This window comes from Colossoma macropomum, unplaced genomic scaffold, assembly GCF_904425465.1.
Source record: "Colossoma macropomum unplaced genomic scaffold, Colossoma_macropomum, whole genome shotgun sequence".
Lineage (NCBI taxonomy): Eukaryota > Metazoa > Chordata > Actinopteri > Characiformes > Serrasalmidae > Colossoma > Colossoma macropomum.
This window is the reverse complement of record NW_023494791.1, coordinates 16527312-16552526: the sequence shown is the minus strand read 5'-3', so window position 1 is coordinate 16552526 and position 25215 is coordinate 16527312. Positions and strand designations below refer to the sequence as shown.

The 25215-nt window shown below is 38.0% G+C and overlaps 1 protein-coding gene across 1 annotated transcript in view; it reads left to right on the top strand.

Moving 5' to 3' along the window:
* Nucleotides 1–25215, top strand: part of hpse2 (heparanase 2) — a 63498-nt gene that overhangs the window by 8412 nt on the left and 29871 nt on the right. The window contains exons 4-5 of the mRNA XM_036574121.1: nt 14739–14912; nt 20288–20459. Coding sequence (XP_036430014.1) covers nt 14739–14912; nt 20288–20459 — 346 coding nt within the window. The remainder of the gene's footprint in view (nt 1–14738; nt 14913–20287; nt 20460–25215) is intronic.

The window sequence follows — 25215 nt, the reverse complement described above, 5'->3', positions numbered from 1 at the left end:
ACCATCTTGTTATGAAGGCTACAAAATTATGGTGGTATGTTCACCGTGATCACTCAGTGCTTCTTGTGAAACAAATGAAGCGTTTCTTGCAATATTCTGCGTGCTTGGATCCATTTACCCTGCAGGGATCACCAACATGAACTGTTGGAACAGTCATTTTGTTGTATTCATGATTCTGTTCTAGTGTTAATTTTTTCCACTCATTGTGAGTGTGGACCAAGAGAGATTTTGTTACATTTTGGTTTTGGAAATGCAAGTCCTCTTCAGTACCAAAATTCGAATCCACAGAGTATTGTGGGAAACCATATGGCCAAGTCTTGCACTTTTAAATTACGACTACCTTCCAAAGTGTCCTTTCATTGACAATATCTGTGAAATGAGAAATGACAGTATACATCAGTTTACATCTCTTCAGTGCTTTTTAGGAAGATACAGCTGTACAATTAGAAATGTATTTTCTGCCCTTAAAATAAATAAATAAATCTTTTAAATTGTTATCATTCTTCCTTATAATTTTTCATCCTTAGAATTAAATGTACTATTCCAAATAAATGTTTTATTGTAAGACTTGTGCAGACCTGTTCATAGCTTTTTGACCTATATGCTGGATTATATCATGAATTACATTTTTTCATCCAGTTTTCTAGAAGTTTGCAATCTTGTCTGTTGCCTGTTATCTATATCTATTCTATTACTTGGCAGTTAGCAACTTCTAAGCACATTGAAATACATTTGCAAGTTGTGTAACTAATCATAGTGTCTTGTCAATCTACTACTCATACAATATTGCAAGTCATGACAGGAGGACAGGGCAAATTGCTTATGGTTAGGCTAATTGTTTGAAAGTGGGTGACTGTGGGATCACATAATCAAAATTGGACTTCAGAGATATGATGTAACCTTTTTAGCCAGTTGTGCCACTAAGGAGCATGAGTTGCACAATTTTTTTATATATTCTATATATATATATATATACAATATATATATATATATTATTAATTCAGAGTATCATAATGACCCTTATGATAAATGTAAGATAAATAAAAGGAATTTCTAAGTTTCAAGTGTTGATATGACTACTATGTTTATTACAATTTAAAAGAGAATCTATTTAATTATACAACATACTCTTTTATGAGTGCCAGGTCCATTCTATTAATGCCAGTGTTATTGCAACATGCCAGTGCCATTCCTTGTTTCATTTCATGATTGCTTCTAAGTAAATATCATAATGTTTCTAATATTAGCATACATCTCTTGTATTCCAGTACTGCACTGGCAGGTCTTCAAGTCCTGAGGCAAAACATGCATCTTTCATTAGTATAAGACATTTCATTTCTTAATTTGACACTTGTGTTGTCAAGAGAATGCATATGCTTTTCCCAGGAATATGCTTCTTTCAAGGAATTGGTACAATTAGTTATACTGCTAGAAGCATTACAACTTGTGGAGGAAGTGATTGTGAAGTCAACTGAAAGTCAATGTTCCATGTTAATTTGACTGTTGTTCATAGGCATGGTACTCCTAGCCTGTGCTCTCTCTAAACCACTCTGTGATGTGCTCCCATACAGAGGAGAGGTTTATGGCTCATAAGCTTTCTGATCAGTCCTTTTATTCTAGAACATACTGGGTTCCCCATTGCTCCCCCATTATGAGGAGTGGTTCCCAGCTGATAGCTGGCCTGCAGCTGGCCTGAAAGCACTGGTGAAAGTGTGACAGGCAGTAATACCCAGCAGGTAATATACTTGTAAACGTAACTGCCATGTTTGGGCAACCAGTGACTGTTAACAGGGCAGCTGGAGTCTAGGGAAAACTGGCGAATTCAGCACTGACGGGCTCCAACAGGACCAGACTGCCCATTAGGAGTGCTGAAAGATTTACAGATGGTCTTGACTGTCAGTTGGGCTGGACGGTCAAGTAAGATATAGAGATGAATTAAACTAGAGCACAGTGCAGCCACATCCGTTGAGATGTCTGCAAACACTCCCTCTGCCTCTCTCACTCTCTCATATGCATTTCAAAGAATGCGCACAAAAAATGGCATCAAATTGTGAGATGTGCAGCAGGACTAGCTGGCAAGCTACCTATCTCAGTCACTTAGCATACAGCATCTTCACAAAACGAGTAAGAGGAAGAGAGAAGTGGAGTTAAGAGAAATAGAGAACATATGCTCAAAAAAACTAGGGAGGAACAGGTCTGTCAGGGGAAAGCAACATATAAAAGCACTCTGACAAATAGCTAGCGATCTGTTGATGTATTTATTTACAAAAAGTTCATAGTGTAAGTAAACAATATTATAAAATTTCTGCTTTAAACTGTGATCACCGCTTCTGAAGTAGGCATCATAGATAGTAATTTTATTATATGATGTTATACAGTTTTCTCAATCAATTTACATCATTCTGGACACATTTAAATTAAATCTTTATAGCTTCATGCTAATTGTTTGAAACCTGTGAAGTTGTAGAGTTGTAGAATCCATGGCAAGAAGTTAGCTGCACCCAGCAGTTATCCACAAGAGAAGCAAGAAAAGAAGAAAGAAAGGCTACAGAAAAGAGAAATAAAATTAGGTGACCAAAGAGTAGCATGGACCAGGAACTGCACAGAACTCTTGTAATGGAGTGTAAGATAAGCTGAACCTGTTTGGTGACATCATTTAAGAATGTTGGGATAGATTTTGGGGAAGGAGCACAGACGAAAATCATGTCTAGGGAGATAGAACGAAGAGAGAAGGAGATTGTGAAAAGGATTGTGTTTACTCAGAACTGCATGAAGGAAGGCTTGAATGCTCACTCTGACCGAATGAGGATTAGATTATGTGCCTTGAGAAAGACAAAATGAATCTATGGAGAAATTAAAGAAAAAAGAAAAGGTCTTTCAAAAATCCCTTCAGAGTAGGTGGCATTTTGAAGGAAGAGAGGAAAGGAGAAGATTAAAACATGGCAGAGGACCATTTTAAGTACCAGCTCGACAGCCCCAAAAAGAACATTTCACTACTCTCTCCAGGATATGTACCATGGCCAGACAAACCCACTTCACAGTTAAACAGTGTGCTTTCGAACACAGAAAGCTGGATCTGCCTCAGCTAAAGGCAAAACGATAGTAAAATATAATCACTATCTTCATCTACAGAAACAAGAGTCCCACAACAGCAATCAATTCGGAAGGATTTGTTAAACTGAACATAGAGGGGAAGATCTTTTTTATTGGCAAGTATAACCAGCTACCTCCCAGAAAATAGCTGCATAGATGTGAGCTGACAGAAGGCAAGTATCCCAGGTTTTGCTGCATACGTAGAACACTAAACTATGAAACAAAAGAACAAATCCAAAACCTGTCCAAAGCCTAAAGAGACTTACATAGGAATATAATATTTGGAAAATGTGAACAAACACCTTTTCCCTGTCCAGGTCAGCATTCACTGCAGCTGTGCAGTCAAGATCACTGCAACTGCAGTAACGAAGATGCACTCAAAGGACAATCAATTACATTTGAAAATGACAGGGACTACCTTGATGCAGCAGGCCTTTGTAGCATAAATGCTCAACAGCTGTACATAAATAACATTAACTTGATCAAAGGCTGTCTAACAACTTGTGAACAAAAGAGTTATAATATACCCGAGGCCATACTCAGCTACTTCAATCAAGTCCACCCAAGACACCCTCCCAGGTCCCAAAATTTATGCCACTGGCATGGCGCCAAAGAGATGTGGCCCCTATGCAACAACCCGAATGCAAACTAGCATGCGGCACATCCTCTCCAAGTGCTGAACTGCGCTGTTGTAAGATCTCTACAGGAGGTTTCGCAACCAAGTTCTGCTTAAACTGGTGAAGGTCCTGGAGATAAGTAACATGGAAGCAAACAAGTCACCTTCTCCCACAAAAACTACCAATCTGCTTTAAAAAACAAGGAGAGGTAATACAAGAGGGATAACAAAAACAAACAAAAAAAAGAAGAACAACGCTATCTTTGCTGCTGGAAACAGCTGGATAATGAGTGTAGATGTAATTTTCCCACCAAAACAGGACACCCTCCTTAACTTCACTGATATTCTGATCCCATTACTGGCCCACTCCATCAATAACATTGTGCCCAAAGTTCTACCCTTGGTTCAAAGTATCTTTGCTGCTGGCACAGTGGCATCGATGGAACTGTGATGCCCAGCAGGTAATATACTTATTTGTATATCTAATGTTGGTCTTCTAATGGTAATTGCTGTACATATGACAGCTGAGCAACATATATGCTTTCAACTTTTTTGGTTACATAAGAATATGTAAACAAATATATTATTGTTTATGAAGAGAACCTTTGCAGAGCCGTTGACACATTTTGAAACTAACTCACTCCAAATTATCATTCATGTTTCTGACACCAATAAGAATTTGTTTGGCACATAAATTAAGAGCATCAGCTGTTGTGAGCCGTGTCACATTTTACAGAATTCTGACAAAACGTCCATGTACATTTGGACATTCTCTTTCTGGATTTTTTTTTTTGTTCTGGAATACATGCTATCACAAACTGTACTAACCCTCATTTTCGTTTTTCATCAAGCTAAATTTTAGACTCCATAATTGTGACCTCTGGCACAGAATGTGGGTTCTTTACATAGATCAGTGCATAGCAATGAATTAGAGTCTTTCTCAGTCGGTTGTCTCATATTGTGGCCTGGCTGGCTTGTTTATTTATAAATCCACAAGAATCTAGAAACCTGGATATGAACCTGTGAATTGCAGAGTTCTTATTGCTATCTGACAATCAAATAAGAGCCAGCAATAATTGATCTTTTGCTTAATTTTAGGTTTTTTTGATTAAGCACATTCAGGCACCTTAATTTATTATACTGTAAATTGTACAATCATTTATTTCTGGCTACGTTGAGTTGGCTCTATCTTTTGTTATCTGGCAATTGATTGGGTTTAAAATTTCTACATTATTATAGTTTGTTGTTGTTTTTATTGATAATTCCTTCTTAATTTTAACAACAGTTGATTAATGTGGAAAAACCAAAATGTCAGTCTTCCATTCTCAAAAATTCCATTTCAAAAATTCGTAATTATCCATCTACCTGTAGAACATGCACACTAAATTCAAAGTAGGTAAAAAGTTAGGCATGACTGAACATAAAAGACTCATATTCAGTGAGTTTTGTCCTGTGTCAAATTTTGCTGCATACACATAATATTTTGATGAAACCGCATGTGAGAAAAGGCTATGTTATTGATGGAGTTTTATGAGTCCATAAATGCATAATGAAATTTGCTCTGGTCTGGAAAGCATGGAACGGAAAAGTAAAATTGAGTTTTCTGTGGTATGTTACAAAGTCCCATAGTTCATTCAAGTGGTGGCTGGGGTGCTTTCAATGACTCTGGAAGGAGGGGGCCAATGAAAACTCTTTCCTGGTCCTTGTTCACCCTTAAATTGAGTGACAGGACCTGACACCTCTAACTGAAGCCAGATGGAGGGTTTGGTTCCATTGGTAACTGTGTACAGGACCAGTGGGGTTGATCTGATGTTCTGTCTGTTAGCTCTTTGCCCGTTAGCACTATTTGCAGGCATTTGCTTTGACCTATGGTTAGTGCTGCTGTACTGTTTTTTTTAGTGATCATTTGGAAGTCTTAAGTTTAAGTTCTAGTTTAAACTAGAAAGTTACAAATGCATTACAATAGTATGTAAACTGAGGAGTAGTTGTCTAATGTAAACATTAAAGGAGCATGAAAAAGAAGAGAATTAAACAGGGAAGAAGGAAGTGGAAAAAATCAACTGGCTGTAGTTAAGGATAAGGTTAGAGGACTGATCTCTGTATCACATGCAATATTAAATGCATGCATTAGTTTAATGGTTAATTATTTCAATCATGTTTACTATGGAAGCATATCAGTATCAAAATTAAAATGAAAATGTAATATGCAAAACGGCAGCGTAATCTTAAGTTTGAGTTTAATTTTTCCACTCTTACATGCATGTTTGGGCTCAAAATGAAAATTGAAATTCAGTAATTTAATTTCCCTTCGCCATTTAGTGTGTTTGTATTGACATTTTATTTACACAGAGATTTACATCCTTTATGAGTATTTTTATTTAAAGTTAAGTGTATTTCCAGAATTGCATATTCATACCTTATGTGATTATGTAATAATGGTGTCAAAATGATAATTTAAATGTAATTTATAAAATGGATAGTTCCGGTCCTAAAATCTGCTTGGCTGAGCTGTGTTCAAAGCAGTTGTAAAATACACAATATAGGCAAAGCTATGACCGCCTCACAACAACTGAACTGTGTATTATTGTTCCACATCACAAAAAATCCTTGTGCTGTTAATTGAGTAATCTTTGACTCTAAGGCCGCTCATGGGGATTTTTTTGTTTAAACAGAGGGGCTTACATTTTCTTAACTAGAACTACACTGGTCAGCTAGCTAACAGGCTAAAAGAAAGCTAAACAGCTTCATCATTATTATCACAGGCTTAAATTAAAGTAGTTACATTATGATTCACTGTAAAACTGCAATATAAAACTCTAAAAAATGTCACTTGAATGGCTTACATGCTTCAACTATCTATGTTTCAGTCAGAAGTCACGCCACCCCCAGGCTGAATCCCATGCCTTACCTAAGAGTTGCCAGCTATGGAAGTTTTGAAGTTCTAGCTTCTACAGCCAAATAGTGCAATATTTGTTAAGTATGGATGCAGCTGAATCCCAAATTATTTTTACTATTTTAATGACAATTCTTAGCTGCATTACGCACTGTTGGGGTGCAGGAGCCAGTATTTAAATCCCTACGTAGTGCACTATGTAGGGAGAAGGTCGCCATTGGATTGGCACTATTTAAGACTCATGGTGGTATTATTATTATTATTATGAAAAGGACAAGAGGTAATAACAGCAAACTGAATAATATTCAGTTGTAAACAGTTGTATCCAGTGCTGTACTTTAGTGGAATGACATATTGGGAGAGTACATAATGTTCTTAACGGGGCAATCAGGCATTTTGATGTAAAGCAGCAGGATCAAGAGAACACCTGATGTCTGACCATGAAAAGCAAATCTGTCTGTTTGAAAACTAGTCAGTGCCAGATCCTATATTGAGAGTAAAAGACAAATGTTTTGATGGTTTGTGTCTTTGGAAGGTATTTATTGAGGTCAGTGTTTGGAAAAGGCTCTGTTCTTTTTAGATAGCATCTGGCAAAAACATGTATTGCAGCAGTCAGATACTGTTCCCAAGATTTGTAACTCCTGTTTGTTTCAGTACCTTGTACAGAACATTTCAGCTACCCATACCTGAGCAGTCAGAATCCCAGAGCACATGATATTCCATTCTTGGTCACCCTAGTATTGGAGATCTGCTTTAAACACATCTGACCTTTTCAAAGATCATTTACAGAAAAGTCACTCCCTTGCTAATAACTATTTGCTGGGTAACTAGGTGGGTACAGGAACAATAATAGTGCTTTCACACTTAAAACCTGATGCATTACTAGCCTGCCTTTGCAGGTAATCTTTAGGCTTTACATCATTCAGACTTGTAGCCCTTGAACGATGTTTTACCGGGATGCACGAGTTTGTATTTGCAATGAAACTCCCGTTACACAGGATGTGATGTCTGCAGCATAAATGGCCAACAGTCATATCCAAAGTACACTCCCACAATGTTTTTCACTCATAAAAACTGAAAACAGGACTGTAAAAACGAGAGACTCCACTTTTGCCAGTCAAGCTACTCGCTTTGACAGTAGCAGCCATGCACACACATTGCAGACAGCAGTTTTTTTGCCATTCATCTCAAGATCTATTCCACTAAAATCATACAAAAAAGACTCCTGTGATGTTTTCCACCTGTTAAAACTGAAACTGCGACTGTAAAAACAACAGAAACAGATACATACTCAACCTTCTGCTGATGCTTCAGCTTCTGATTACACATGAACCTTCCTGATAATTTTGCCGGAACTGTACTAGGTCTGGTACAGGTAAATTACTGTGTCAATCTTGCAGGAATTTCAACTCCAGTTCACACCCTTTTCCATTTAATTATTGGTATATTTGTGTGCAAAGGGGTTTTGTGTGAAATCGGCTTAAGACTGGATATAGCCTAAGAGAGACACAATTATCTCTGCCTGCTCTGTGTGTTGTTTGTTTTTGATAGGGTGTTGTTTGTTTTTGATAGCTTTTGATAGGGCATTCTTGACAATATTGCACTGAACAATAACACTTGTAAAGAAAACATTTGCCCTCACTTGAAAATAGTGGCAAAAAGTTATACATACAGAATATTGCAGAGTGTGTTGAGTCTTTCAGGCTGTTCATCTTTGGTCACCTTCCTTGTGTTATCAGTGTTAGTAGGTTGGACTGTAGGCACATTTGACTTCAGGGATATCCTTTGATGTGCACTAAAAGAGCCTAGGGGCCATTCAGTTTAGTTCTGCCCCTTCTATCTGTGCTGCTTCTTTTAAGTGACAAAATAATCATGGAGCAATTATTGTAGTAATTACAGCATTAGTGGGTAGTAAATTCTTTAAAGAGTGCTAGAGAGTGCTGTCAGGCATGTAAAGGCTCAGCACAGTCGTCTTTGAAAAGATTAAATCTTATCACTTTGACACAGAAGTGGTTAGCTTTTGGTCAGCTTGGTTAAGAAGTGGCTGATTTTAAATCATTATAAACATGTGTTAATAATGTTCATAATATATATATGGAGTGGAAATTTACAGTGGGCCAGACATTTTCAGTCAGCTTCGTACTGATTTTGCCAGTTGCTCATTTCCGTCCTTTCCACTTCAATACATTAAAGTTCAGTTGCTGAATAATGCATGTATGTCCCCATATTTACCCTGACCTTCTGCCTAAACAAATGAAAATCAATCAAAACTAGTTACTGATTTCATGATTTTGTAATTTACTTAGTATTTCACGTCCTAGCTTAAGTTTATGGCTTGTTATATATATAATTATTAAAAAAGCGATCATTGTGACATGCAGTGTTTTTGTATTAAATATACAAATTGGTCTGGAAGGAGTGGTGTGAAAGTTGCATGTTAATAACATTGTTTATAAATATATATTCTGCCTCAATCAAAAATTCCCCCTAGTTTGGGTTTGGATGTTATATAGGAAAGTATTTGGCGAAAAATCAAATCTGCACAATTTTCCCCTTATTTCAAAAGCAGTTGATCAGCCAAGACATGTTCAGTATTTGGAGTTTGAATGAAGCTTGTTTCATTAGATTTACATGAGAGCTATAAGGCTAATGTTAATGGCGGCTTATGCCCTATCAATTGGTGGGACACTGCATGTCGAAATTATCACACATCTGCCTCAAACTGCACTTACTTGTAACTTGTAAGCAATTCCAGATAGACTTGATGATGTGTTTTTTGACACTGTGTGGTGTACTGTTATCTATAATAAGTGGACAAAAATACAGTACTATATTAAAGTCTTGGGCAGTTTTTAAAAAATGAGATGTAAAGACATTTAACTGGGTAGTAAGCATTTATATGTTAAAAAAGAAGATGAATATTAGAATAAATGCAAATAAATAAGTAAACAATACATTATGAAATTTGTCAGTGAGTTAGGTTAACAACTTCCAAACCTCTCCTTGATGAATCCCAGTATTTACAGTTACCATCTAGTACCTACTTTGGTTAATAAATCCTTCATTAAATTAAATCAAGTGCGCTGGTGATGGAATTAAATAACTGCACCGAAATGTCAGAAATCAATTTTTCAACAAACTATAGCTGTAAAGTGGTTGACGTAATTTGGCACCAACTTCAGTCTTTGACTTCATCAAGTGTAGCTCCAATCAGCCTAGCGCCCAGGACTGTTGACACTAAGGGGAAATCGGAGTCCAGCATGCAGCCCTGTGCAGTCCTGGCCATGTGCTGGTGCACAGGCAGTCTCTCTAGGGAAGATTAATTAGTGTACACAAATGTGTGTGGATGTATATACACCAGCGTGTGTTCTGAGATGTTAACATATCACTCAGTTCTCTATCCTTTTCACTGCCAACCACATGGCCTTGCATTTACGGGCAAACGTCTAGAGTCACTGACGTGTATGCGTATAGTGGGTTTCATGGATACAGTATTGTATACCTGTGCTCTACTTAACACACTCACGTGCACACATGTGAATTCAGCCAATTAACTGGCACACACAGACACGATCACATGTGGGCGCACACACACACAGATCTTATACTGGCCATACCGAATCAATCAAAAACAGGTGTCTTCATAGCTTGCATTCTTCCACAGTACAAAAGTGGTTTGACCTGAGCAGTTCTTTGTAAAACATACCCTATCAAACGAGAGTCTTTGTGTAATGCTGTGTTTATAAACGTGAGCATACTTGGGTTTGTATGACATGCAGTGTGCACTTCAGACTACCACAGGCATAGCAAGACTATTGAAACCATATTTCCACTCTAGTGGTGTTTGCGTGAGTTAGCTTGGGTCCAAGCACTCAGTGTTACTTTTCTGTCCTGTCACTAATATTGTAGGAGAATAGAGAAACCGAAAGGATAGAAATCTTTTCAGTGGTCTCACTGTGTTTTTCCTTTGCCCTTTTTCTTTCTTTCTTTCTTTCTTTCTTTCTTTCTTTCTTTCTCTCTTTCTTTATGTACATACTTCAAGACTGCATGTGAGATTGGGGCAGCGAACTTAAAGCTAAATAATGAGCACAGAAGTGGCCTATTGGAATTGTTATTTTTATTATCACAAATCATCTAAACCCAGGTTACAAAAACAAAGTCAAGCTGTAATAGCTTTAAGAGTAATATATTATTGCAGCTAACATTAGTGTATATCTAGGGAGCATGTTTAATCTAGCAAAATAGCCTGGTTTAATTGAAAGGAAATAACGATAGAGAGATATGGTGGTCTTCTTCCATGACTGCCAAATCCCTTTGTACCTATTAATTAAAGTTGACCTTTGTTGTTTATTGGTTGTAATGGAAAGTTTCTTCAGTTTAAAATGATTATCAGCGATTTGCAATCAGTAGATTAATTTGTAATTTTGTGACTTTTTTCTAAATTGTGCAGTTGTAATGGCAACAAAAATAGTGAATGAAATTTCAAATGAAAGGGCATTTTCATCAAATGTGTGCATGTTATTATTATTATAGAAATAATTTTTTCTCTCTTTTCTGTTTATCAAGATTTATGTTCTGGCATGCATACGTTGTATCTGAGACTAAATATTTTGGAAGCTTGGCTTAGTCCTAGCAGGTATAATCGGGTTCACATTTCCTTAGATGGCTTTATCATTTTATTTCAATGAGCTTTGGTATTATGTACTTGTCTTTCAGTATGTTCCCTAAATATTAATTCCTTTAATGCACATAGAACATTAGATGGAGTGAAAGAAAAAAGAAAAAAAATAAACATAGTATTTAAGTAATCTAATTACGTTATGGTTGTAGAATTAAAATAATACTTTATTATTTATAATATTACCTTCAGAAAGGTATAGACATGCAGTTAAGTAACATTGCATGAAATGTGGAGATCAAAGGTCTGTCTTGGGACCTTTCCTACAACCAGTGTTTTCCTTAAAAACAGACATTGTGGATGTTGTCTGGCTATGGAAATGCTTTGCTTTGAACTTTTTTGGGGGTTTGGAATATACAGTTCCTGATCGTTGCTGTAGGTAATCACTAGACATAAATGGAAATGCTCTAGCTCAGAAATGAGCCGTAGCACTCTGGTACAGTCCTGCTTGTTATGGAAGTCTTATGTCTGTGATCAGATAGCTACTCTGACAATATCCAGGCCCCTCTCTTTCCATTGCGTTGACTTGTGGGATTTAGTGCTTTTAGTTCTACTCTTAGGTTTACAGTTGCAACTGAACATACTGTAGAAGTTCATGCACCCAATTTCAAGGTAGTTCAGGGAGTTGTTTTTCTTTTCTAATATGCCAGTGCAGCCTTCACGACATTGGTTTAACTTGTAGAGGTTTACCAGGCAGCACCTTTAAATAAAGATATTGTACAGCAATTTTACTGATTTTTACAGTGTTTATTTGTGCTGAAGAGGACATAAGGACATAAACGAACCTTATCAGTTTTAATTCAACGCAGGGAATAAACACCTACAGTGTTAAAAATAAATTAATTAATTAAGATTAAAAATAATAATTTCTATCAGATGTGGTCTTGAGAATTTGACTGTGCATATCGGTAAACTCCATTGCACATCAGCATTGCATTCTAATTCAATTACTAAAAAAACATGTAAGAATGACAGGAGGCCAGCTAACCATGTAAGCAAAACATCAAGGTTGTCCAAAAACAATATTATTTTTCTAATATTTCCAAGGACTCTTGGCTTTTTGACACTTCATTTTGTAATTTGTCATTTATCTCAGTTATTCTACAGTTCACTGTGATATTGCTGGGGAGAGAGAGAGGAAGAGAGAGAGAGAGAAAGTGAGAGAGAGAGAGAGAGAGAGAGAGAGAAAGAGAGAGAGAGAGAGAAAGAGAGAAGGAAGGAAGGAGGGAGGCTGATTTGGTCTATCTGGAAACACTTTGAGTCGGCTGTAAATGTGAACCAGAGTTGTGTTCCTGATGTCCTCCCTACTCCTTATATTGCCATGTCTGGTCCACCCTTAGGAGCCTGGGTGCTGTTCACAGTGTAATTACCTTACTTTAGCAACATGGAACTGATCACAGTTGGCTGCTTTTAGGACAAGTAGCTGTTCTCTTATTGTGATTACCCCTAAAAGAAAGAGACACTGTGAGAAGGAGTCTAGTAACATGCTGCGTTTTTAGTGTCTGTGTGGGTGTGTGTGTGAGAGATGACAGTTTATTATACAATAGTAGTAGGATTATTTCAGGTTAGACTTCACAAATCAATGATGCTTCATGGTATGTAAAGAATATTAACAATGCTCATTGATCTCTTTTTTCTGCAAATTATTATCAAAATATCAGTGGTGTACAGTGTTCTGTGCAACTTTACAGAGGGGAAAACATCACAATAATTTGGGCTGGCGATTGTTACCATTAGATGTGTGTTTGGCACAGATCCAGGTTCCTCAACAGTGACAGCTCTTGTGCAAGAGTCTGTTTGAGGAAGGGAGGCCCTGGATTCTCTCAGCCTCTGGCCCACATCTGGTTCTGTTTCTCTTTCTGCCCTGACGGCATGGCCCTGCTTTCTATCCACCTGCCTTTGATACGGTTTTATCTCAATCAGCTCACTGTGCTAAAGGCTGTAGAACAGGGAGGACTCCCCAGAATGCTACTCAGACACAGCAAGGTGGGCTTCTCCATCGGGTGCGATGCATCCCAGACAGAGAAAAATATTTAATTAAAAATGTGGTCCAGCCCAAGAAAGTTCATTGTATAAACCTTGTAAAGAAAATAGGTATTTGCATGCTTTGACAACTATGTAGCATGATTTGCGATTTGGAAAAGAAACTATAAAATGCTTCCCATTGGTTCATTCTTTTATTGTTTTCATTAAATAGGTTCTTGTCCTCATTAAGTTTTTATAGTTTTGTATCCAATTAAGTGATGCATTAGACCGTTTAAAGACTTAAACCATTTAAAGTGCTTTGAACAAAAGTGTCACGGTATGCTTTGAATTAGGCTTTCCCTTGAAATTATGAAATAGTCACCCATTATTATTGGTGTGGCAAGTGTGTTTTAAGTTGTCTTGAAAGCTTTAAAGTTTCCTACCCCATAAAATCAGGAATTTAGTAGTCATGTTAATGTGCACATCTGGAGAGGGAATTTGTCTGACTTTATTTGGGTTAAATGTGACTATATGTAAAAGATCTTCTGTTAACTGGATATCCACTTGTCCAATGCACTCATTTGATATTTCTGATCTGCACGGTTCCTCTGTGGGTTAGTCTACTTATAAAATACAGTTTAGAGTTTCTGGTCAGTTTTTTCCCATTTTACAATCACGTAAATGCTAACAGAATACATCTGATTTATAGACAGATTTAAATGCAGTTTCACTGGACAGACAGAGAACAGTTTTACCAGATCTCTGTACATTTTTCTGTTTTCCTTGGACAGTTCTTGAATTGTGTCATTTGGCCTACATTTTTTGGCTCATCTTTGATCAGACAGACACAAATCATTGATCTTAATGTAATTATGTGTAAAAACTGACCATGAGTAAATATAGCAGCCTTGAAACCCAAATCTACTGGCACATCACACGCAGGTTTGGGCTTCACTTAAATCCCTCTGGGCCATGTGAGACGTCTCAGCTGCTTCTTTTTAAACACAGGAAATGAAGTCAAAGGGCACTGAAATATTTGTGTTTATTGTCACTGCTCTTAACTGATAGAATTTCAAAACATAACCAGTGACCATGCTAGGGATGAGGCCCAATTATTATAAGCCATCCCAAGGTTTTTCCTCTAGAATGCTTTCCTTGGCATATTTTTGTATTTGAGTCTGTCACTAGTCTGTTTGCTTTATGCACTGATGGACAGTTCATTGTGTGTGTTTTCACATCATATAGTGGAGCAAGGCTGCAGCAGTGCAGCAGTACACTGTTCTCTAGTCTTTGAGACAATGCCCTGTTATTACTTAGGTTGTTCTTAGGCCTCAAGGAACTGGATACAGTGCAAAGTATTCATCAAACTATTTACAAAATTACACACACCTACAATAATACATTTTCAAACTACATTAGTAGATGAAAGCAAACTTTACACATAAAAAAAAATGAAAATGCCAAAGTTACAACTGTGTCTCGCTTTTTCCCAGCCAGGTCTTTAGACAAACTGTACAATTTTGCTGACTGCGCTGGACTGCATCTGATCTTTGGGATCAATGCCCTGCACCGGAATCCTGACAACTCATGGAATGCCTCCAGTGCCCTGAGTTTGTTAAAGTACAGTGCTGGCAAGAAGTATAACATATCTTGGGAGCTAGGCAATGGTAAGTCTTTTAGTAATACCTACAGGACTTGATTGAGGCTGTGTGTCTGTGGAAAGAAATTAACACATTTTTAGTAGTTAGCACTCCAGTGGTCAAAACCTATTTGTGGAATAAAAAATCTAGAATGAATATAAGGCAGTAAAGCAAGGTACACAGTAGTTACACAGTAGATGTGCTACACTGTAAACCAATACTGTGCTTTCATTCTGTCGAAATCTCTATTGTACTGAAGTATCAGGCACATTGAATGCCTAAATCATCACACATTTTCCTCAGACAACTCAAGCTGAGTTTGAGTTTTTAACAATGTATAAAATACTATTTTTATTAAAATGGATAAAAGTATGATGCAAAGCTAAAATTAGTCCAGTTTTTTAAATAACAGTATGTGCTAGAATATCAGAAACCACATAAGCAAGTGTATTTGAGGTTGCTTAAAAAGTCAAGTGCAAAACTAAAGAAGCAGCCTTGAGACACCAAACATGTCTTGGCTAATCAACTACGTTTTGGGGTAAAAGAAAAATACTGTAAATGGGATTTTGGCCAAACTGTCGCTTTAAGTGAACAGACATTCTCTCACTGCTGTACAATGTTTGTATGCTCTGGAAATCATTATTGAAGTTCAGTTGGACTGATTCTCTCAGTTGTGAAAAATATATCAGTGATGGCTAAAACTGCATATGTATTTGTTACTTACTTTGTTAATAACTGCATCTTCCTTTTTAGAATTTATTAAAAATGTATTTAGAATTTTTGTTTGTTTGCTTGTTTTTCATTTCATTACCAAGCTGATTCAAATAAAATAAGCAAGTAATTAAGTAATACATGGTGACTGAAATCAACCTTAACTAAGAAACTGAAGTGTTTGCTGCCTGGTATGGGTGTAGTTTAGGCTTTATCATAAGTACATGGACAAAAAAATAAGCCAGCCTTATTTGCTTTTAATGATGTATACTATAAGGAATTCAAGTTGAAATGTATTTATTTTATTCCTGACTGTGATTCCCACTGCTGAGCACATCCACAGTTTTTGATATGTCCCCTAAATTATTAACAGTTTTTCCAGTAATGAACAAGAAGACCAAAATTGTCCAGTTGAGTGCAACTTTGTTCTAATTTTTGAATGTCAGTCTTAAGTTAAGATCTGACAAGTCAAGATAAGATTTTGCAGAAAGTATTATAGTAGTGAATCTTATCTCAATTTACGATTCTTATCTTACAGCATCTTATCTTACACTGATATTGGCGAGAGTGCCTGGCTCGCAATCTCTGTTCTGAGGGCTGAGGTCAGAGCTCTGTGCGGGCCAGTCAAGTTCTTCCACACCAAACTCATCCAGCCTTGCCGTTATGGACCTTGCTTTGTGCACTGGGGCACAGTCATGCTGGAACAAAATACATTTGTCCAAAATGTCTTGGTATGCTGAAACAATAAGATTTCCCTTCACTGGAACTAAGGGGTCTAGGCCAACATCTGAAACATATCCCCATAGCATTATTCCTCCTCCATCAAACTTTACAGCTGATAATGTTGTCCTGGCGTTCACCAAACCCAGACTCCTCCATCAGGCTGCCAGATAGAGAAGCGTGATTCGTCACTCAACAGAATACATTTCCACTTCACCAATTTGGAACTCTTTAATGAGTGATTTAATGGAGGATAGGCACTGTGCGCTTCAGCACTCGCCGACCCTTCCCTGTGAGTTTGCGTGGTCTAGTGCTTCATGGCTAAGCTGTTGCTGCTCCTAGCTGCTTCCGTTTCACAGTAACAGCACTTACAGAGGCAGATCTAGCAGGACAGAAATTTCACAAACTGACTTGTGGCGGAGGTGGCATCCTATGACAGTGCCATGTTTAAAGTCACTGAGCTCATCAGTATGACCCATTCTACTGTCAGTGTTTGTCTATCGAGACTGCAAGGCTATGCGCCTAATTTTGTCCAACTGTTAGCAATGGGTTTGGCTGAAACACCTGAACTCAATAATTAGGAGGGGTGTCCCAATACTTTTGCCCATAAAGTGTATCTCCGGTTAGGAAATCTTAACCTACTCGATCGAAGTCAACAAGCGACCATACGTGCACAGCTGAAACATTTAATTAGAATAATCAAGTTAGTTAGCCAGACAGCGAGCTACCATTACTGATGTCGCAAAAAAAAACAAACAAAACTAAAGCATGATAAACTAGAAGTTAAGAATACTATGACTGCACTTTGTGCTGTTTATCGCCGCTCTCCAGTTTCAGTTTCCATTTCCCAAATGCTTTAGCCGACCATACTAAAGTTATTCCTCCTAATAAACAGCAACTCGTTCTGCTCTGTCTCCTCATTATTCACCACCATCACAAAGGAAGGAAGAGGGGATGATAGAGATTGTGTCTGCAGTGTCTGGGATTTTTAAAATGCAATTAGAAAAAAGTGAGTCAAAGTGAGTTTTCAGTAACATCATTATGCTAGTTAGAGTGAACTATGTTGCCGGAAAATGATAGACTGTTAAAACAAAAGTTAAGACACCTCTGGAGTCTTAAAGTTAGGACAGCATTTAGGAAATTCTGTCTAGTTAGGATGCTTCTGTAATACTGTTTTCTTATCTGGAGTTAGGCTAAGATTATGAACTTAACTGTTGTTCTGTAATAGCTTCTGTCCCAAATTCATTCCTGAATGTAGTTGAGTTAAGAGTTAAGAAGTTTCTGTAATGCGGCCAAATTTTCAAGAGGTTTCATGAATAATAAGCATTTCCAAAGGAGCAGTCCTAAATTGAGGGAAGTAAACTCAATTTTAGTTTAGGTTATAGGAAGTGTGTCATGCCAGCATGAAATAGTAGAATACTACTTCTGTACAGTACTCAGCCAGTGGTATATGGACAAGAGGCCACCTCTAATATGATAAATTTACAAAGTTTCAAATAAAATAAAGATGTTGAAATGTCTTGAATGTTGGCCTCAGTCTGGCCTGAATCTGGCCCAACACTATGTCAACAATCATTTTTAAAGTTTGAACCTAAGCCTCTTTCCCACCTCTTCTTTTCACTGGCTTACGGTAAAGGATTGCACAACATTTAGTTCACCCTGTGCTGCACAGTAAAAATGTCAGTACTTTTTAAAAAAACTAATGCAAAGTAGGAGTTTGGTTTTCACTGCTGAAATCACAAAGATTTCCCCTTTTTATGTTTACATAAAATTCCATATTATTGATAAATAACCAATAAAATATAATATCTTTGTACCACATCTACCATGTTTTGCTTTATTAAAAAAATATTTTTTTCTTGCTAGTTAACATTAGCTCTGCTGTTAATAAGTGTTTGATGGCTGACATAGCAAAGCATGAAACAGTTTAGCATTAGTCACATTCAACTAGAGAAAGTTCCAGATAATTCCATACATTATTAAAATATTGGTAACACCATGTTCTTGTATTTGAACTTACATGACAATGACCATTGCATCTTCGTACTTTCAAAGCTGTATGACCCTCTCTTCACCTAGGATGCTGGATCAACAGCTTCTTTAATATCATTATGATTACTGACATCTGACTAAAGTGCTTTCTACATACCTGTCAGCCTAGTTTTAATAGAAATTGGGAGATGGACGATGGAAAACCTGTAAAGTTAGGTAAAAAAGTCACACCCCTTTTGGTTTTGCTTTGCACCCATCCATTGTGTGTAACCTGGCCAGCATATTTGCATCAATGCATAAAATCAGAACACTTGGTTACAATTTGATGGGGCTATACTGGCCAGTACCGGCGGGTGGTGCAATCCAAATAAGTAACTGACACTGCGCAACGTGCCAATATTTTCTTGAGAGTATGAAAACCCGTGAGATTTACATTCACAGCTGAGACTACAAAAACAATGTGAGTTTCAAGGGTCAACCATGAGATTTGGCAGCTATGTTTCTAAGACACTGTTAACCAGCTTGCAAGGGTTTGTGTGTTACCTCACCAGCATTCTAGGTAGCCTCTTTCTGCAGGCCCCCTGGTCGCGATATCGATTTGGATATTTTTAATTTTTCTAATCAAATATGATGTTTTTCCTCTAAGTCTGCTATCAGATTAACTAGCACATTGTTGGCATGAAATGTTGTAACTGTGTTCACACCTCTCCTCAAAAAACTATGTACAACTGCCACAATAAAAATAGCATTTGAATGCAAAGCCCACCTACAGACTAATATACAGCGCCTGGTTTTGTAAATCATACATATTTCCATAGAAATGCATTCCATCAACATTACTGAAGAAAGAAAAATGTTTTGGGACCTCCAAAACAGGCAGAAAGACAGTTAAATAATTAGCCTTGCTCTTGTTAGCAAGAATTTGCTTATGTGGGCCATTTTAGATGCTGGTTATTTATGCTTTGCATCTATAAAAGCGTCAGCTCTTGAAATCAACAAACTTGGCTTTAATTTAATGGGGCCGTATTGTCCAGTACCATTGGGCACTGCACAACGCCCCAGAATTTTGTGACACAAAGATATTTATGAAAGTTTGAAAACCCATGAGATTTACATTGCTAGCAAGCTGGTTTACAGATAAAGTGTTTTATACTTTATATAATAAACAACACAAGCCATCATAAAACAAGCTGCTGTGTTAACTACCTCTACACTTTTTGAGTTTTATATATAAAATATTATCTAAAGTGTTTTGAAAGTAGCACTACTAGAGACATTATGTTACTGTTATGATATCACAATTACGCTAGTGAACAAGTTAATGTAATGTTAACATTCTGAGATTCTTTTTTCCTGACTTTCACTTTTTATAGCAGCTAAAATTAGCAAAATTAGCAAAATGAGTTTGTATGGGGTTAAATGCCAAAATAATAAGATAAAATAAATCACATTTAATTGTATGAACCTGTTTTGCCTTTCATTTATAATGAGGGAGATTAGATCATTTTTTAGATCGGTTTTGCCTTGAGTAAAAACTATTGGAAAATGATGATACTAAGATGCTTCATTAAAATCTGTATGAATTGTATATCGTCACACATTTTCCTTCATACCATTTTAGTCAGGAAAAAAGTCAGGAAACAGTTTAGAGACAGGCAAAAATTATTACATTTTAATTAAAAAAAAAAAAAAAAGTAAAAGTAAATGTATACAGGGTATGTAAGATACACTGTCAAGATCCAGATTTTTTAGTTTTAAAGGGGTGGCAAAATGTCCAAGTAAGGGAAATGTCCTGGAAACTATGTCTATATATATAGATATATATATATATATATATATATATATATATATATATATATATGTGTGTGTGTGTGTGTGTGTGTAGATAGATAGAGAGATATATCGATAGATATATTCAGGAGTCATACATCCTGTACACCTAAAGTAAATGGCTTTAAACTGTGTTTGTTTTCTTGTAGAACCAAACAGTTACCGCACCATGGTAGCTCGCTCAGTCAACAGCACTCGACTGGCTCAAGACTACATTCTGCTGAAGACGCTACTGCAGACTGTACGCTACTACAGTCGAGCCAGTCTCTATGGACCCAACGTTGGCCGTCCTCGCAAAAATGCCATCCTGTTATTGGACGGGTGAGTGGCTGTAGCAGGTTAGTGTGTTACTCTATAGGCCATTATTTGATGAATAATATTTTTAATATTGTCTAACACTTCAACAGTTGTGCACTACATTATCACTTACCCAACAACATGGGCCAGTGATGTTCAATGCTGCAGTAGGGTTATGAGTGTTAGGGCTGGTTAATGGAGCAGAGGCAAACAGCAGATTAGAAAAGAACATTTGCTAGGTTTTATTATAAAAATACAAAAGCAGGCTATATGGTCAAAAACATAAGTCAAATCAGTAAGTTAAAGAACTAGAAGCAGGAGAGCCAACCAGGCAGAACTAAAAACATAAGCCAAAAAGGAAAACTAGAAAACCAAAGTTAATGAACCCAGGCAACAACAAACAACTCAGAAACATAGAGGTAAAAACATACAAGACTTGTGGGTTTATATACTAGGGGTTTATATACTGTGATTGACTGCAGGGGAAACAATATCAGGTGTGACCATCAGTAGTCAGGTGAGTTAGAGCCAGGTTTTCCTGGGGACCAGGGTTGGAGAAGGGTTTTTGGCTGAGGACTGTGGGAAATGTAGTTTCCTTAGGACTGAGCATGACAATGAGTGCCACAGAACTAGCTATTTTCCTTCAAATTTTCTTTGTTTAGTAGTCACTGGTTTAAAAGAACTCTTGTTTTTAAATGTTAACATGTATTAACACTTCTGCTAGCTTGGTCAAAGCCATATTTAATCTTACAAACATTCACTTCAGCAATCTGGCATTTCCTACAAGCAAAAAATGTTCTCCATCAAGAATATGAACTTAATTCATCAAAATATACTTAATGGTAGAAGCTAAAAACAAAATGAAAAGTGTTTTTTTTTTTTGTTAGCGAACTGTGTTGTATGACAAATAGCCAGCAATTTGAAAATTAGATTTAGTCAGTTTGTCACAGTTATGTCTGGAATTGCTGCAGATTTCACTATGATGCATGTGGAGAAGAACAAAAGCAGGTCGCCTAAATTACTGTCAAATAGTAATTGGCACCACATATGGGAGAAAAAGGCTTAAGTGACAGTGTAACTATAATACACTCACACAGTGAAATACACTCCAACCAGTGTATTTCAGGGCAAATCTGCATGGTTGAATGATTTGTTGGAATGCCTTTACTCGGGGTATGCCATAATAATATTACGGCATCAGAGCACACCTAGTTCTGTTTAGTTCAAAGGTAATATTCTAGTTAGTTCCAAGAAATGTTTCTGAATGCTTATTCTGGATTATTGTACTGTGTACTCTTATTTTGAAGGGCAGGCCAGGGTTATGTGTTTTGTAGCAGCTTCAGTAGCCTATGGAGCGAGAGAGTGAGCCTGGCCTGTGAACAGCACAGGCTAGCCTGAGCACCATTTTACCTTGTTTTTGTATGCCGTTTCTGAGTTATTCAGTAAAGCCGTCCAGATCTTATGGACCTTATGGACCTGATCAGTCAAAGCCACTTGTACAGCTCAAACACATTTGCCTGAGGTACAGTGTTACGGTGGAATTGGGCAGCTTACCAGCAGCACTTTGAGCTAAATACAGCAGCAGCGGGGTGGAGGGAGCAGACAAAGGTGGAGCAGTGGACCTGCAGGTTAGACCTCCCTGCTGATGTTTCAGTGACTTCGCGCAGCCTCGTAACCAGCCTGGGAAGGCAATTTGGTGAGTGTGTGTGGCCTGTACACATGAAAGAAAGGCTCCATCAAAGAGAGCATCAGCGCATATAGAAGTTGGGTCCGCTTCCTGCCAATATAGAGAACATGGTGGGGCTTTCTTTCCGGGACCTTCCACCTGAGGTCCGTGATAGCTTAGTGCTAAATATGTTCATATGTGTGTTGAGCCCAGTAAAGCTCCAGCAGAAGCTGCAGCTCGCAAACCCAACTTACCTTTAGGAGTATCTATTGTAGGCAGAAGTGATGGAGATGATTTAGGGGGACAATGCAGGTCACGTTCAGGTTTGTCATGTGGTGGTTTGCGGATTGCAGTGATAGTGAGCGAGAAGACGAGATGATGTGCTGTGCAGCCCCCATACGAGTGGTGACAGAACAGCTGGTGTGCTAATGATACAAGAAGAGGGGACCCTGCACCAGACAATGTGCAGCATAAATGGGAAGCAATTCCACATGCTCATTGCCATAGGCTCATCAACATCCCTGCTGTGACCAGATGTGCTCCCCTACACCAAGAGAGGCACATAAGAATGTTGGGAGGCGACAGCAGAGGTCAGTCACCGGTGGCCAGGTCCACCTAAAAGGGAGGATGCAGCGCATGGTCGACTCGGGGGGTCTGAGCTGAGTACAGGATATGTGCATACGCGGCTTAGATTTCTTAATGGCGGAAGGAAATGCTGGGCTTGGTTAGCAACAGCAAGGCTGAGGCAGAGAGTTGGGACTCCAGGACACACATCAGCTCCCTCACTAGCGTCGGCCACAGAGAGAACAGAACTATGAACAGTGTGTCCAAGATCGGGGGCTTTAGCCAGCCGAGAGAGTCAGGTTTACTCTGCACTGCCGGAATGGCCCAGAGGCTGGGCAGAGAACCTCGTCAAGCTCCCAGGCAGTACCAGAGCACCGCCAAAGCCCCCCAGGTAGCTTAAGAATCCCCTCAACATTCCTCAGTTGTCCAGGAGGAGCATGACACCCTGACGGCTGCAGCAGACAGCTCAGGTGCCACACAGCGAAACCTGCCAAGCCCCCTGGCAGTGCCAGAGCACCATTAAAGCCCCTCAGCAGCTTGGGAATTCCCACAGCATATAATGTTGTCCTCAAAACATTAAAGCTTATCTCTCTAAGTCTAACAACATCAGATCCTAAAGCCACCTTTTTATGTGGAAATGTAAGAGCCTTGCTGACATCCACATTGTTTTGCGCTCAGTTTGAACTAGGAACTTGCAAGCAAAATCATAGCAGATCATGGGGTAGCATTGTTAGGCTTGTCAAATGGTGACACAGTCTCAAACTAATTAGATGAACAGCTAGCTAGTAGTGTGCAAAAATCCTATAGTAAGTGAAAGAGGACACAGAAGGTCTTCCATCCTGAACTTGGGATTCACAGTGAATTATGAGAACAGACTGTTTACCTGAGGACAAGAAACATTTTTACTGGGTCTGTCATAGAACCTTTAGACGCTCAGCATGTGCCTGTCCAGGGAGAATACAGCTGTATTTCATGTTTGCCTCTGCATGTTCAAAGCAAGGCACTGGGTAACATAATGTTTCTGCTTTTCTAAATGTTCTTTTAGGCTCATGCCTGTTATAGTTGTTTGGATCCTGTTTGGATTGTTCTGAATAAAAGATTTTCAATTTTGGACAGTGTTTTAGTCTCACACAGCAGGTATTTGAACAAACTACTCTGTGTGTCTCTTGACCTTGAATTGTTGGAAAGATCCATCTTTCCTGACAGCAGGAGCTCACATGTGCAGAATGATGTCCTGAAAGATGTTTCTCACAGATACATTGCTGATGAAATAGAGAGCATTTTTTGAGCAGAGGGCTGAGAACAAGAGAAGTGCCTACATGTATGAATCTATACAGTGGTAAACTACATTAATGAATAACTGTCTGCTTTTAGTCCAAAAATGTAAATAAAAACAGACAGCAATGATCTGAAAATCCTTATTGTCTATATATATTATATTTATTTATTCAATGTCAACAAATTGACGTGTGTATATAATACATACTGTATTACTTTCAGTGTAAGTTAATTGAAAGAGATTTTATTCTAAGCAATTTTGGAGCATTTTGGTCCAATCATCATGAAATATTCACACAATGTAACGGAGCTGCTGGGCTCAAATGATGCACAAAAGGAAAAATCACAAAAAAATGGAGATACATGTTTTTCACTGTACAGTGACAGTGTATATATAAAAAATATATCCAAAGTGTTGGGATGGGGCATGTTTACCACTGTGTTACTGCTGTGTTATATCACCTTTCCTTTATTTTTGCAATAAAATCAGAGGACATCAATTGTTGTAATTGTGAAAGTGTAGTTTTTCTCCTATTCCTGCTAGGATATTACACTTCAGCAACAATCTGGGGTCTCCACTGTCATATATTGCACTTCATAGTATGCCACACATTTTCAATGGGAGACAGGTCTAGGATGAAGGCAGGGAAGTCTAGCACCTGTACTCTCTTAATACCAAGCCACTCTGTTGTAATGTGCAGAATATGGCTTGGCACTGTCTTACTGAAACAAACAGGGACGTCCCTGAAAAAGACATCAACTAGAAGGCAGCATATGTTGCTCCAACACGTGTATGTACCCCCCGGCTTTAATGCTGCCTTCACAGAAGTTACACATGCCATTAGCACTAACACACCACCATGCCATGACAGATGCTGGCTTTTGAACTTTGCATTGGTTACAGTCAGGACGGCCCTTTCCCTCTTTGGCCTGAAGAACACAACGTCCATTGTTTCCAAAAATAATTCTAAAGGTGGAAGCTTTAGTCTAAAGGAGTTGGCAGCATTTCTGAATGTTGTTGATATATGGCTTCCACTTTGCATAACGGAGTCTTCATTTGCATTTGTGGATGCAGTAATGGACTGTGTTTATTGACAAGGTTTTCTGAAGCATTCCTAAGCCCATGTGGATATATTCATTACAGAAGCATGTCGGTTTTTAATACAGTGCCGTCTCAGGGATTGAAGATTATGGACATCCAATATTGTTTTATTAAGTTTTTTGGAACATTTCTAGTATTAAATTGTCCCTGTCCCAGACTTTTGGGAACAT